This window comes from Miniopterus natalensis, chromosome 13 (assembly GCF_054644295.1).
Source record: "Miniopterus natalensis isolate mMinNat1 chromosome 13, mMinNat1.hap1, whole genome shotgun sequence".
Classification (NCBI taxonomy): domain Eukaryota; kingdom Metazoa; phylum Chordata; class Mammalia; order Chiroptera; family Miniopteridae; genus Miniopterus; species Miniopterus natalensis.
The window spans coordinates 21,952,868-21,969,626 of NC_142093.1; the positions used below are offsets into that span (position 1 = coordinate 21,952,868).

Consider the following 16,759-nt stretch of genomic DNA (forward strand, 5'->3'; position numbering starts at 1 on the left):
AGAGTCAATTCCATAATTATCCCCATGAATCTTTAACTTGAGCAAAGTTAATAAAAACTAAGTTCTTATTTCCTTCTACAGTGGTGACTCTCTACAAGGAATCTAGAGATGGTGGTAAGAGAATCACATCTAAATGCCTCCCTTTCTGTGGGTGTGTGATGACAGGGGTGGATGGTAGGAGGGTGGGGAGACAGAAATTCCTATTTCTAACAATGTTCTAGTAGAGTGTTACCCTCAATGTTGCTGACAAACAATGAACTCATTTTTTACTTCTGTAACCAAGTGTTTCCACAAGGGCCTAGGCTGCATGAATGAGAACAGTTACCAACCGTGGAAAAAATTTTTACAAATTTAATAAATGTTCGTTATTCTAAGATTTCATTTAAAGCTAACACACATTTTGTAACATATAATAAATGATTCCCTAATAGTTAGAGAATAATCAGCAACTGGCATCAATATTTCCTCTGTAGTTGATATGGTTTCTAATAGCTTTGAAAAGTTTTAAAAGGTGGTATTAAAGATAATGCTCCTTCTAGAATCCAATGGAGAAAAAGAAAGCTTGAAAATACTCACTTCTTTATTTGTGCCAAAGCACTGTTATTGATGAAAACCATATTTGAAAGTCCAATCGACTCTTCGAGTCCATCTACCATCTTCTGAATTGCTTGTATGGTTTCTAAATCACCCTTCAAGGCACACGCCTGAATCAAGCGGGTCACTGCTATCCTAGAAGGTGTCTGCTTCAGATCCAAGGCCATCTTTAGCGTTGCTAGAGCCTCTACAATAGCAGAGCAGGTGAGTTTTTTTATATGAACCACACTGACTTTAATGCACTTTGAAAACCAACTTTTAAATATGAACACCAAACAGCATACACAAAAAGCTATGAATAATTTATTCTAGATTAAAGAAAATATTAATACTTTATAAGAAACCTAAAAAATAATAATTTATTTGACTACCTATGTCAGAGACCAGGGAAATGTCTTAAGTCACAGAAAATACAAACGCCAATTGAAAGAATGTGGGTATCATTCTGGGAAAATATTTAGTGACTAACTTCAAGGAAGTTGACAAGTTCAGAGGAATATAAGTAAGAATTTTAAAAATTCAGAGTTGCCAAAAATATGTAATTTCTACTAAAATTTTTACTTTCCCAGGCTTTATTATACTCAAAGATTACACGATTATCAAAATCATCTAATATTCCAAAGATTCTTTCTTGAAAACAGTATTTTTTTCTAGTCCAAACAGGATTAATCACACAAAAGTAGCCAAACTGGAACACTCAACTCCGAAGCTAACATGATTAAATAATACCTTGTAGGTATTTTCTTGTACTCATTTTTCAAAGAAAATAAAGCTCATCAGATTTCTATGGATATATAGCCACAGGAGTTGGTGGTTTTTTTAAAGTATCATACTTACAAGTACCTGATTATGGATAAATTTGGAATGTCCTTCTAATTTACTGACTCATGTGCAAGTATAGTGAAGTCATTATTTTAAATAAAGTGGTGGATTGAGGAAAAATATAATACTTAGCATAACAATTACCGCTACTGCTACCAAAGAATATTTCATCACTTTGTATCAACTAAAAGCAATGTAGCCTAGACAAAACTAAGACTCTCAAAGCAGCTTTCTAAGGAGAGCCTATCTTTCACAAAAGAATGGGGAAAGGGTAATAATTAAAGACTATTAAAAGTGATATAGTGAAAGACAATGAATTTGGTCTTTATTACTGAATAAACAATTTATAATTACTCCAAATCTATATACTTAAGCCAGTGATTCTCAAATGGGGAAAAGAGGAAATAGGTAGTTTAAAAGGCATATTCAATAAAATTTTATAAATATGTACATATAGGAAACAAAAAATGTTATTAATATAATTTATAGAAAATATGCCTGATAAAATCTTAACTGGTGGTCATATAGAAATGTTTAACTTCTGAATATTCTTATTAAGCAAGAATATTGTCAGCTAGGGATGGTTTTTCCACCAGTGAATCAAAATAGTAAAAATAAGATAATGATAGTAACTGACATTTATTGAGCTTTAACTACATTTGTTGAGCATTTACTACGTGCCAGGCACCGTAGTAAGCAACAGAAGGCATAGAGTTTAAATAATTTGCCCAACATCATATTGCTAGACACTAACCCAAGAATCAAACCACCCCAGAACCTGTGTCAATGGGTGCATGCGTGCATGACAATCGAAGAGGACAGATCATGTGTCTATCCAAGAGGTGTATGGGACCTTAGAAACCTAAACCATATTCCCAGGACCTGCCTTCTCTACAGTTTATGACTTACGGGACAATAAAAACCAGTACCCATTCACACCCATCCCCCCGATCCTCTTCATACTCTAACCTAATTTACTGGTCATACTGATTACATTGCAAAGGTAACACGTATCAGCTATTAATATTCCAGAATAGTATTAGCTTATATAATTAGGTTAAAATTGAACTGGCTTTATTTTTCTTCCTGCTTTAGATGGGAATTGAGAAAAAGAAACCTGAAAAAGAGAAGGGGATTTTAAAAATTGGGAGCTCAGCCATGTAGAAAAATAAGAACATGGGGACAGTGCCAACACCATTCCCATCCTTGATGGTGATCATCTTAACAATAGGTAAGTCTGTGTCGAGGCACAGCAGGTGGCATGTGGGGGTGGAGGTGATAGTGGGGGAACAGTGGGCTCATGGCTCCTGCTCTCAGCCAACCTCTAGCTGAACTGAATAACATGGAAGATGTGAAAATAACACGACAAAGTTTCTTATGGTTTTTTCAGGATACCTAACATATAAGTAGAGGGTAGCAGTCAAGTTAAACAAACTCAGTTCAGATTCAGCTCAAAAATTAACCCCTTGAAACAGGTAATACATTAAAAAGCTTTTTTCAACCTTCCTTAAAGATTTCCTAAGTGGGGTTTGTTATACTGGCAAAACTATGGTGTTACTGTACTGACTACAATTCAAATGTAAACCTAAACATGAAAAGATGCTTACCTAAATTTAAGATTCATCATTCACCCCTCGGGAGCTCATTCATAAGACCTCCAGATCCAAACCCATTCCTCTGCAAACACATAAACAGCTTCTACCAAACAAACGGCCCCCATCCCAATCCTCCCCAAAGTCATCTCCACATCTTTTTGGCATTATCCCCTTAATATTAATTTAAAAACTCTAAATTCCAAACTCTAAACAAACATCGCATTTTATTGCTGTTGGTATTATGAACTATTAAAAAGTATTAGATTAAGTTTTAAAAATCAATATTATAATCATTTGGTGCACAATCCTGCACATTTAACACTCAATTTAACTCATTTGCTATCTCACACACAACCAACACAATATGCAAAAAACAACTGCTGGGAATTGTTTCAGATGCTCTAAAGTATGTTAATTTCCAAAGCAAAGTGACTTGTGCTGTGAATTTTAACACACTTGAAAGCCTGTACTTTCTCTCATTCTGGAACACAAATTTTGCATGTCTGAAGAGCTGTGATTCATCTTAAGAAAACCCATCTTGTGTTAAATGGAATGGAAACTGGACTAAGTGGTCAAATGACAAGTACATTCATATTCAAGCTGTATTATAAATGCATGTACAGTAATTTACGTCTCTCAGCTACCACAAAAGGCTCTTGATAAGCAGGTAATTTGCTAAATGGACTCCTTTATCCAAGTATTCGAAGGGCGTTACAAGAAAAATCTGCAGAGGCATTAATGTGACGTAAAGGTCAAGCATTGTGACATACCTTTCAAATAATCCCGCCTAACTTGCGTTATGATGAGGAGGCTGTTGGCAGCATCGTTCAGTGTGAAGCCCTTGATGTGGGTCTCAGCGCTAAAAGAAGCAGACATTTAGAAAGGAATTACTGACATGCTTCTGATACGATAATAAATGGTTGAGCACCAAGGTGAAATTATAAAAACTACTGTTCGTATGTTAAAAATATTGCTGCAAAATATCGACCTGGAGACAGCTTTTGTGTTATCCTGTCAATGGTTATAGAAGGATAATTTTTTTTTGCATTCTGACAGATGACAAAGTTGGAAATGAGCAACAAAAGAAACAAAGTACAAGATTTTTTTTAAACAATCGGTTCAGATTCTTGAATGCTGACATATTAGATGACTAAAATAACTGCATGCCCTGCATTGTTCCGCTGTATCCTAAGCTGGATCCTTTTTCCTCTTTTTTCTACATTCACCATAATTATAAAATGTAAAACTATTCTTTCGGCAACAAAAATGAACACTTATTTTCAGCACTGTATATTTTAAATATAAACTAAAGCATATTACTAACTAACCCATATCATTTGGTTGATTAATTTTCAAATTTCTGTCATCTAGATACATACAGTTTTTAGAGGTGAACATACTGCAGAACTAAAACCGTTGTTACATTAAAATTTAAAATTTCGCACAACAATCTTGTCCTGGGCTTATATTTAAAACAAAATCCCCCAACTTTTTAAAACTGAAGACCAAAAAATTGCTTTACTTATGACTAAAAGCTACATGATTAAAAAAACAACAAAAAAACCCTAGTCAGAGATGATTTCTGTTTGCTACATGGTTTGCACATCTTGTGATGAAATTTCAGCATCCCCAGGGTTCATCTCCTGATTAGGAAATCTCCACAGGTCAAAAAGAGCAAAAGCAATTGCTGGCATTTGCCTTATCAAGCTCAGTGATGATCTTGCTGCCAAAAACCTCAGCCTGCCAACATGAACACCTAAGCCAGGCAGATTTTGAGAATAGCAGGGTCACTGCTAAATTATTCTTGTCAATCCCAAGAAAATCCTCTAAAGATACAGTGATGTGCCCATCCTCTGTTACTTCCAGTCTCTGAGGTTCACCCCTGCAGTTCCCTGGGTGCAGGATTTTCTTATCCCCCAATCGATCCTCTTAATCCCACCAAAGCACCCATTGCTCAGTTTGACTTTTTTTCCTTTGTACCATCTGTCAAAGCTCTTAAGTCAACAACTCCTACAGGAGACTATAAACTGCCTAAAATAAAGGATTTACCTTCTCAATCTTTAGCGTGATTAAATAAACAGTAGACACTATTAAAATTAAGCTCACTTCTTATGCTGACATTATTACATGTATTATACCATATTTACTTGAAACTATTTCCTAAAATTTATTAAAACCATGAGGTAACAAAACTTCTCTTTTAACTGTCATCAAGTGTGAATTATAAACCTTTTGAAAACCTCAAAGCCATCTATGCATCAAAGTTGGTGATTATAATTTATCTTACTTTGGAAAGCAAAAACTGGCCAATCTAGTAAAGACTATCAATGATTGATTTAGCATTATTTCTAGACAGAATAAAATAAGAAGCTGAAGAAATAATAAGAAAATAAGAAAACAAAGTGCTATTCTTTAAAGATAAAGTAATGTTATTGCTGGGCAATTCTCAAATTTCCTAAGAATATAATTTAGTGTTATCAAATATTCTATTTTTATTATTCATTCATTTATTTATTTATTTGAGAGAGAAAAAGAGAAAGAGGGAGACATTGACTTTGTTGTTACACTCATTTATTCATTCATTGGTTGATTCCTGTATATGCCCTGACTAGGATCGAACCTGCAACCTTAGGCACATCGGGATGACGCTCTAACCAACTGAGCAACCCGGCCAGGGCCATCAGACATTTTAAAGGATAATTTATATCCTTTACTGGTCTTTGAATAAGCAGTTCCACTCCCTTGAAATAGTTCACTATACCTAAAGTTTTATTTTGAAACATAAAGAAATGTACTTCTAACTAAAAGTGAAAAAATGTTGGTTTCCTTAAAAGTTTTTGAAGGCAGCCCTTACTGTGACTTTTAAATGACCATCTATTACTATTAAATGACCTTGCTAAGAAAACTGAAAAAAAAAAAAAAAAAAAACCAAAAAACCCTGTAAGTGGTCAAGTGAATCTGCAACACACTAGCGACAGCAAAAGTACAGCAAACACAAAGATTGCACTTTTTAGGTCATAGGAAAAATCACTGCTCCTAAAACTGAACAAGTGGCATTGTGTAGGTAATTATAACAGACTCCTATTTATTAACTAAGAGTAATAGCACCAGAATAATACCAACGGGTATTGCTTCTTGCTACAGTGGCTCATTTGGTTACAACGTATTATAAAATGCCTAAAAAACAAAGTAACAATTCTTTTCTACTCTGATCATGTATACAGAGCTAGAAGGGGAAGAGATAACCTAGCTTCCTGTTGTCTATGAATTAGGAAATGAATCCAAAGAAGTTACGTGATATTCCTTCAGTAACATATTTAGTTGGAGAACTGGAACTACAACTTCCACTTCTGAATTTCCAGTTCAGAGTTATTTTCAAAAGTACTCAATGTAGACCTAACCCACGATATAATTTTTCATAGTCAGATACATTTTATTGGTTCAAGGAAAAGGATGTGCATCCAGTCCCCAGATCAGGTGCCTCTGGGCATTCTAAGGCTTGGCATCTAGGATTCTCTTGGACGCACACAACTACATGGAGGGGGGAAAGGCAGCTGTGTTATGATATTAAACTACTGTGTAATACTAAGATAACAGTAACCCCAAGAGTACAGAAAGGCTTCACGAAGATCTAGAAAGAGAGGGAAGGAAAGAAGATAAACTTACATTTTACAGGTTGTGGACATAAGGGGAAGTAGAAGGGCTGTACTTATAACCATCTTCTAGGTCAGCAGCTTACATACTTGATCAAGATTTAGTCAGACATAGTAAGAAATGTTTTTACACAACATACAAGTGCACAGATATGTAAATGCACATATAATTGAAATAAAACTTTTACAAAATATTTTTAGTATATAAAGTACTTTGATATTTTCTATTCTATTTCATTTTTTAAAATGTTGTTTCTATCCTACTAAATAGACCCCATGACCCACTAATTGGTTATAACTGCAGTTTGAACTACTTGAGATCAGTGGTCTTCAACAAAAGGTATGATACTGTATGAATGCTCTAAGGTGAGGCAAGAAAATAGTTAAACCTCTCTTTTTAAATCTTATCCTCTGAAAAAAAACTTATTTTAGTATGTTTTATAATATTTATATGTGAGATATTGGTAAAATTCACTATTAGGTATGTGGTCAAAATGTTTAAGACATGACTCATGAATCACTTAGGTGTTTAGTAAAATGCAGATTCCTGATCAGCTGAATCAGAACTTTGGCTGAAAGGAATCTTTTTATGCTACCAGAATATGAAGCTCACCATTCTAAAACAAGTCTGGTTAAAATAAAAAAATTATAATCTGTGCTTTTGGAAAGTATCTTAGAGGTTTTTGAAACCAACCTCAGGTTTAAAAGTTTTTAAAAGTTTTCCTTCTTTGCTTCTATCCCCCCCTCACCTATTCATACCCAATTCCCAACACAAAACGCTCCTCTCTTTTTCCTGCCTCCCCTTTCTCCCAAATAACTGTTGCTTCATAATGCCACTGATTATAATGGGTAGTGTTGGAAAAGTTTAGATAATAATTTCCTGAGAAAAGTAATTTTAGGAAAAAACCTACACCCCCTTGATGACTGCAGTGGCTACAGATGACAGGATGCTGTTCACTGTCAAATTTTCCAAGTCACTAATTGAGGATGCAGTGAGTATTCTAAAAATGGGTAATTTAATTAGTGACTGAGTAAACAAACACACAAAGGAGACACAAAAATACTAAAAAGCTGAACTTAAAAGTGTGACTGCTATATCGACACCATAATTATATATGGTGTGTATATATACATATATACCCATATATGTATTTATATGAATATGTATTTCCAGACGAGCAGTCCTAGAAAATACATTTTTCAAAACGTACTGAAACACAGCAGTAAACATGGCATAACTTGAACATAGCACTAGTATTAACACCAGGTTTTCCAGAGAATTGCAAGAATGGCAAGCGTACCATTAAAATTCAAGAGTTTAATATCCCAAAAGTGCTTAGACAAAAAATTTGACGGCTCAAATGTGTGTGTGAGAAAGTGAAGTGAAGCAACTGTATCAAAATGTTAACATCTAACAAACTGAAGGATTTATGGGCGTTAATTGTAGGAATCTTGCAACTTTTCTGTAGATTTTAAATTTTTCAAATTAAATTTTTTGGAGAAAAAATTTAAAGGCCAAAAATTAGCCAAGAAAGATTATTTTAGAACTCACAGAGTATTAGGAAAAGGCTGACCTTTGCCATTAAAAATAAAGCTATTGACTCAACAGGACAGGTCTTCTTTCCAGAGCAGAAGACCTTGATCTACTCCTTTCTAGGGCACTTTCTGATTAATAACTCAAGTCTTCAAGATAACTCCTTGGGGATAAGACAATAGTCAGTTTGACACATCAGGTATGAAAACTTTACTCTTGTTCTGATTAGTAAAGTATTTTACTCTAGAGAACTAGTCAGAGACACAAAACCACTACCACCACCAATACCAACACCGCCAAACAGACTAAAAAAGACAAAAACAAAAACAAAACCACCACAGAAGGGGAAAAATAGGTATTAAAATGTGTTGAGTACCCATATTTCTCTACTCCCTTCTATCTCTTTCAATATCTAGAAGAAATCTTTAATGTAAATATTATCATCCACTCATCATAGAAGAAAAATTCAGGCTCAGATTGGGAAGTGATTTTCCCAAGGTCATAGAGTTTTCAAGATTCAAACCCTTCATTATATCAGGCCTCTCCCACCACATGGATCTAGCTGCTGAACAAGAAACAGAATATGATAAAAATTATTTTTCTGTATATGGGTACCATAAATAAGTTACATAAGGTAAATAAAAGATATTGCACTGTGCAGGGCCAGGGAAGGTTATATATTTCATAGGTTAAAGAAACCCCCAAAATTAGAAAACCATTTCTATGATTTTTATGGGTAGCTGAGTAACTGCTACAACATCACATCATTAGAAAAATCCTTAATAACAAAGTTTTTTTTTTTAGTTGAGAGATTTAATAAATGAACTAATACTTACAAATCTTTCACTTGCATTGCTTCTATAAAGCTATTCTTCGTCAATAGTAATTTTATCAGATTGCTATAAGTTTCACTGTTGAACACAACATTTTGCTTTTGTGCTTTCAGGAAAATATTATATGCATCTATGAAGAAAACAGAACAAAAAATGAGATGACATCATTCTGAAATGGCAAAGAGGACGGGGGAAAAAAACCTAAAACAAAGCCCTAAACCCACATATTTCTGTTTCTTTTAAAACTTACCCACTATACCCCTCTATGGAGATACACACACTGCCCATGCAAGCAGATGCTGTCCCTCTTCTAATCTTTAAAATATAAAGTTGGATGGTACCTGAAAGAGCCTCCTTTTAAAGTTATTTTTCATATTTGCTTTCAAAAGTCAATAAATTATTTTCATGCCATTAAAAACGAGAAACAGCTCTTCTGAATTTGTCAAAAGGTACCAGTTTCAAAATAAATTGCAAAATGTGTCTTAAAGTCCAAATAAACCAGAGGTATAATTTAGATTGAGGGGAGCAAAAGACCCATTTTAAAGCAATCTTTAATCTATAAGTGGGTGTTACAATGGTTAACATTTCCACACAATAGCATTAAAGTGAATATAGCCTATAATTCTAAAATTAGGAGATCAAATTATTTGGCTACGACAGGACTTATACAAAAACATACAATTTTCAAATATACAGATATCTAACAAGTAAACTAAGCAACATTTGTTTGACTGATTAACAGTTTTATTTCACTTGTTCACAATAACTGTCAGTGGATGAAAAGATGTTACCAAAAGAAAAGTAACTACACTTTTCAGTCACTTACTTTTCTGAAATAAAATTGCCTGGCTATAAACATCCAACTGAAACTACAATCCACTCTCTGGTGTGTATAAACAAATCACAGTAAAGACTGGGCATAACTGAACTATTATGTACAACCTTCTATGGATATGGAACTCAATATAACGAAATACAGAACACACAGTTAGGAATGAGTATGATATTAACACTCAGAAGAACATTATGAACTATTTTTGCAGTTCCTAAACAAGCAGAAACCATGCTTGTATTTATAATTAGGGGAGTTTGCATTAGCCCCTCAATTAAACTGACGTGACATATCAAAAATTTAGGTTATCCTTTCAAGCTAAATTCACAGAAAACAGACAAAAACAGGTGTGACATATTTGTATCTTAACTAAAAAAGAACAGACAGACTCTATATTCAGCACACAATGCATGTATTTTTCTCTTAAGGTAGCTAAGAAGTTAAGATATAATACAATTATTGTCTACTTCCCAACAAGCATATATAACAGTTCACTGAAGTTTGTGGAATGAAAAGAAATAAGTACAATTTGAATATTTAAGATCAATACAATAATCTAGAAAATCTTAGTAGTTGTTTTCTAAAAACTGTAGTCTTCACACAAATTGCTATGGCTGTGTTTATTATTTTCCAATAGTTAAAAAAAAAAGTTATCATTGTAATGCACTGAACTCATTGACCACAGGTTTGTTTCTGGTATGAAAGTAACACTATCCCTTTAAGTATACCCAACTATCAGAAATTTGATAAAGCACTAATATAAGCATTCACTTCTCAAAGTATTCAATGCAAGCATTCACATTTCAACGTGTTCATATTTTGCTAAGCATTCAAATCCAAGATATACAAAAAGTGACTAAAGGCTCTGAAAAAATTAACAGGATGAAACCAATTAGATAAGTGTAAACTGCATTTCAAAACTAGAATAGGGATATAGTTCTACATTTATAATAAACACTGCATTATATCTAGTTAATTGGTTGAATTTTTTTACTTAAATAAAAAAAGTTTTAAAAAGGCAATACATGAAGGAGTTTTGGAATCTTTAAACAGAAACTATATACTAACCTTATATTCATCTCAGTCAAATTAAAACTCCACTAGAATATTAAATAGTACTGATAATAATTATTTTATGTTTAGGTTTAACAACACAAGGATGTACAGTCTAAATATGCAGCAAATGAAAATTGACTCGGAAAGAATAAAGGTTCTATGTATGATTGACAAAGCATAGGAGCTTAGCTTATTCTTATTTCATACATTTTATGCTAGTGTCACAAAATTTCTAGGTAAGTCAAAAAATTAAGAGGTTTTATAAATGTCTAAATTGATTCCTTCCTACTGATCAGAACTCAAAACTATCAATACTAAAATGAAAGAAAAAATCTGTGGCACACTGGTTAAATGATCATAAAGCATACTTAAAAATCCACACAAAAATGGAAGGCCTTAATGGTACCATTTTATGGAGAAAAATTAACATAAATAAAGAAAACAATAGTAATATCTGATTTGGGGGAGTACAACAAAGACGAAGCGAAAATAGCTAGAATGCAATTGGAAAGCTTATATCAGAAGTTTCTAGATGGTCATAAAACTTTTAAAGTCATCATGATAGAAGTAGGCATGCCTTCAGGAAAGTTTACCACTAGGGAAAGGAAAGAAAATGAAGAAACAGGGATCATGACCTGCCTCCAAACTTGAGATACAGTAGTCCCGCCTTACTCAAGGTTTCTCAGTCAACTGTGGTCCAAAAATATTAAATGGAAAATTGCTCACTGTTCTGGGTAGCGTGATGAAATCTCGCACCATCATGCGCAGGGTGGGCATTATCCCTTTGGCCAGTGTATCCACCCTGTATAACCACCCATTAGTCACTTAGTAGCCATCTCTGTTATCAGATCTGCTGTATGTCCTATTTTTCAGCGTTTATGTTCAAGTACCCCTTATTTTACTTAACAATGTCACATTCACATAACTTTTATTACAATATAGTGTTATAATTATTCTATTTTTAGTTATTGTTGTTAATTTCTTATTGTGACCAATTTACAAATTAAACTTTATCAGATATGTATGTATAGGAAAAAACATAGTATATATAGGGTTTAGTACTACTGTGGTTTCCGGCATCCACTAGGGGTCTTGGAACGTATTCCCTATGGATAAAGGGAGACCACTGTACTGCTTAATTACTTCAACACACACTATGATTAGGGTAGTTAATGCCCTAATCATTTTTACTTTCAAATAAAAGCAAAACATATATTAAATTTATTTACCAAAAACATTCATGATAATGCTATTTGGAAAAAAGTATAACATTTAGTTTATTATGAAAAATTTCAAATGTACAGAAGAACTTAAATAATAGTGTAACGAACCCCTCCATAATCACCTACCTCTAGTAATTACTATTAACATCTGCCAGATTTGCTATATCTTTGTTCTTTATGGCTTAAGTATTTTAAAATAAATTATAGAAACCAGATTTTTTTTCCTCTCAATAGTTTATTATAGATCTCCAAATTTAAGAACATTTTTCTATAAATCATACCATTATAATATCTGATAAAAATGAGAGCAATTCCTTAATATTACCTACCATTCAGTCAATATTTAAATTTTCCCAACTGCCCCAAAATGGCTTTGATAATTCAAAAATTTAGAAAGAATTAATATATACAATTAGAGTTCCATCTCTATCCTAAGAACATTTCTAAATTGTTGGGCTTAGATCCCATGTTGCTATTAGGAAGAATAGCAACATGCTTACCTTTGCTCTTCTTCCTTTGGCAGGCAGTTGATAGATCTTTCTGTAAATTAGTTTCTTCAAGTGAGGGTGCTGAAGAATCCAGGGAATGTTTTTCATCCTCGTACCACAACTTAAAAACAGAATTATTCAGTTACACAAAAAGTTGCAAATACAGTGATCTTTTCAGTATAAAACTGAACTAATCTATGACTTAAATTATACCGACAAGAAAACCCATTATGCTTACTGTTAAAAACAAGTTACCTCAGGTACATCAAACGGAACCTCTTGATTACTGTTTCTAAGGATTTCTGCTAATAATCTTAATGTCTTCCCACGAGGAATAATATTTTCTTCTTGCATTTTATTCCAGACAGCATCAGCTCTTTGCCAGTCACCAGTTATTTCTATAAAATTTGATGAAACAGAAATTAATGAACATACTAGGTAGAACTCATGGAAATATTTAGGACTTTTCTTATTTGATGTTGACGGAAGCTTTATTTCAAATGTTGCCTCCAGGGAAAGGAACAAGGTACAAGGTGACTGTGGACCAAAGGTAAAATGACGTCTTTTTGTATACCTTTTGAATTTTAAACCATAGAAATTCCTTACCTATTAAAAAACAAAAAAATACCCCTATACCTTGTTAAACACCTTAAAAATCATGTTGATAAAAAAATCTGTCTTTTTAAAACTGCTCACTACTGAAATCAAAATCAGAGACAGAGGTAGTTCAGTCTTTGGAAAGAGGATGGGTACACATGTAAGGTATAGTACACAGCTCAACATCCAAAATGATTTAAAGTGTGATTATATGATTTTCCTCAAAAGTGACTAATCAACAAACTTTTTTCACTTAGTTGAGCAGGGAGAATTCTGTCTCTTTGGTAGACTTGAAAAAGGTCTAGGACAGTGGGTGATAATTTTTAAAAAAATTTGTTATTTTCCATTACCTTTTATCCCCTCTATGCTCTCTCCCACCTTCACCTATCCCCCTCCACCCCTACAATCACCACACTATTGCCCATTTCCATGAGTTCTCTCTTTTTTTGATCAATCCCTCCACCCCCCACCCCCACCCATCTGCCTGAGCTCTATGAGTCTGTCTCTATTTTACTTGGTAGTTCAGTTTGTTCATTAAATTCCACATGGGTGAAATCATATGGTACTTGTCTTTCCCTGACTGGCTTATTTCACTTAGCATAATGTTCTCCAGGTCCACCCATGCTGTTGCAAAGGGTAAAATTTGCTTCCTCTTTATAGCTGCATAGTATTCCATTGTGTAAATGTACCACAGCATTTTTATACTCATCTACTGATGGACACTTGGGCTATTTCCATATCTTGGCTATTGTAAATAACGTTGCAAAGACCATAAGGGTACATATATTCTTTTGAATTAGTGTTTTGGGTTTCTGCAGATAAATTCCCAAAAGAGGAATCACTGGGTTATAAGTCAGCTCCATTTTAAATTTTTTGAGGTAACTCCATACTGCTTTCCACAGTGACTGCACCAATCTGCATTCCCAACAGTGCACAAGGGTTCCCTTTTCTCCATATCCTTGCCAAGACTTGCTGTTTGTTGATTTATTGATAATAGCCATTCTGACAGATGTGAGGTGATATCTCATTGTGGTTTTAATTTACACTTCCCTGATTAGTGACGTTGAGCATATTTTCATATGCTTATTGGCCATCTGTATGTCCTCTTTGGAGAAGTGTCTATTTAGGTCTTTTGCCCATTTTTTAATTGGATTGTTTTTTTGGTGTTGAGTTTTGTAAGTTCCTTATAAATTTTAGATATTAGCCCCTTATCAGATGTATCACTGGTGAATATGTTCTCTCATTTAGTGGTTTGTCTTTTCACTTTGTTGACAGTTTCCTTTGCTGTGCAAAAACTCTTTAGTTTGATGTAGTCCCATTTATTTATTTTTTTGTTTCCCTTGCCCGAGGAGACATATAAGAAAAAATATTTCTACAAGAAATGTCTGAGATTTTATTGCCTATGTTTTCTTCTACGATTTTTATGGTTTTGAGCTTAACATTTAAGCCTTCAATCCATTTTAAGTTTATTCTTGTGTGTGGTATAAGAAGGTGGTCTAGTTTCATTTGTTTTTGCACATATATGTCCAATTTCCCAACACAATTTAAGTCCAATTTTCACAACACCATTTATTGAATAGACTATCTTTAGTACATTGTATATTTTTGCCTCCTTTGTCAAATATTAATTGACTATAATGGCATGAATTTATTTCTGGGCTCTCTATTCCATTCCAATGATCTACAGATCTGCTTTTATGTCATGTATTATAACATGATCACATTTTAAAAAGAATTGGCTTAGCAATGAGTTTGTACATCAATATGCATTATTCTGGATAAAGATTTATACTCATGAACACTGTCTTATAGAAGTGACTGATAACATCTAGAGCAGTGATTTTTAACCAGTGTGCCGCAAGAATTTTTAAAACAGGCTACACTTAATTAGGGGCACTGACCTCTTTTCCCTTATACTGTCAAATAAAAAACTGACAACAGCCAATGCAACAATAGCTGTCCAGTGTGACTCAATCAGAATTACACCTATATATTTTTTTTGTTAGATCGGCAAAAAACACAATATATTTTTTGGTGTGCTGTCGAATTTTAGTAATTAGTTTATGTGTGCCATGAGATGAAAAAGATTGAAAATTGCTGACCTAGAGGATTTAAATAGAAAGAAAAAGAATAGTCTGTCCTCAAAAATCCTATTAAATTGTGAAACTCTAATAAACATTTTTCTCATCGTCTCAGTACTGCAGTAGGAATATCAGAAATTATGAAGATTGCAGTGTCTAGTGATATAACATTTTGTGATAAAGTTCAATCTGGCCCCTACTTTAGCCTCTGTTGAAGATTCCACATTTGATAATTGCTGGAGCTTCCTCAAAGCCTGAGACTCCTTTCCTACCTACTGCATTCAATAGAATAAATAAATGTCTCCAAAATGAAAACACGAGGAACAGTCAGATTACTTACTATATAGTTTTAGCAGATTATAGTACAGTTGGTCTCTATCACATTCAAATAGCTTCTGTGTCAGCTCCACCAATTTTTCTAGAGTTTCAACCTTAAAAATAAGAATAACAGGTGAATCTAGATCATACAAAAGATATATTTTATAGCTGACAAATCTCAGTTGACTCATCCTTGAAATGAGCTTTACCCAAAAGGTAAGTTAACTTTACTTAAAATGTTAAAAGGCTGAGCACAATGATGTGAATGTACTTAATGCCACTAAACTATACACCTTAAAATGGTTAAAATGAGAAATTTCATGTTACATGTATTTTATTACAACTGAAAAACAATTTTTTTTAAGTTAAAGGGTTCAAAGGCCCCTTGGAGTCAGTAACACAACATGACCAATTATCTAGTTTAGGGAACCTCCACAAGGTGCACTTTGGAGAATTTTCAAAGATATTTGGGGTAGAGGACTCAGTGAGTATATACTATATTTATTCATAAGAATACTCTTCCACATAAAACATTATAGTCCTCTTCCCCTGTGGCTTTTACTTGACAGGATGTGAACAGATCTCTGAACTGCAGGGGAGGTAGGAGAGGTAAAGTAGAAAGTCACTGGGATCCCATCAAGTGATTCCTCTAGTCACTAAGGACTGAATCAGACTTTAGTTGCCAAGGAAATAAGGTTAGCGTGGCTCAACACAAGTAAGATAAAGCAAGCTAAAATCTTCAGGGCCCAACTCAGAATTTTTAGAAACTACGGCACCTCAGGAACAAGAATTAAGCTATAGTTTATCTGGAAAACAACCAAGATAACACTACTTCCATTAATAATGCTGTATCTCCTGAAATCCTCAAATGCTCATATGACATGTAGGACACTGGTTTTCTACTCAGTTTTAGGTGCTTGAGCAGAAATTAAACACAAACCTGATTACTTGAAATACATCTATCACAAAACCACTGAAGTCTGGTAGGTCGAGCTCTAATGCCTGGAGTCTGTAAAATAAAATAAACATACAAGGCAAGGCTGTAGTTAAATGTTAATTTCCCCTCAAAGACAAATAGTTTTCCTTTCATGGATTTGCTGCCTCCTTCTCAAACATATATTCAAGAAACCTAT

At 33.7% G+C, this 16,759-nt stretch overlaps 1 protein-coding gene across 1 annotated transcript in view; it reads right to left on the reverse strand.

Annotated features, from left to right (window-relative positions):
• The window catches only part of LRPPRC (leucine rich pentatricopeptide repeat containing), an 87,839-nt gene that overhangs the window by 10,252 nt on the left and 60,828 nt on the right, over positions 1-16,759 (reverse strand). The window contains exons 26-32 of the mRNA XM_087823526.1: positions 16,567-16,635; positions 15,649-15,739; positions 12,886-13,028; positions 12,643-12,751; positions 9,035-9,161; positions 3,782-3,870; positions 577-781 (exon numbers count right to left, since the gene is read on the reverse strand). Coding sequence (XP_087679652.1) covers positions 577-781; positions 3,782-3,870; positions 9,035-9,161; positions 12,643-12,751; positions 12,886-13,028; positions 15,649-15,739; positions 16,567-16,635 — 833 coding nt within the window. The remainder of the gene's footprint in view (positions 1-576; positions 782-3,781; positions 3,871-9,034; positions 9,162-12,642; positions 12,752-12,885; positions 13,029-15,648; positions 15,740-16,566; positions 16,636-16,759) is intronic.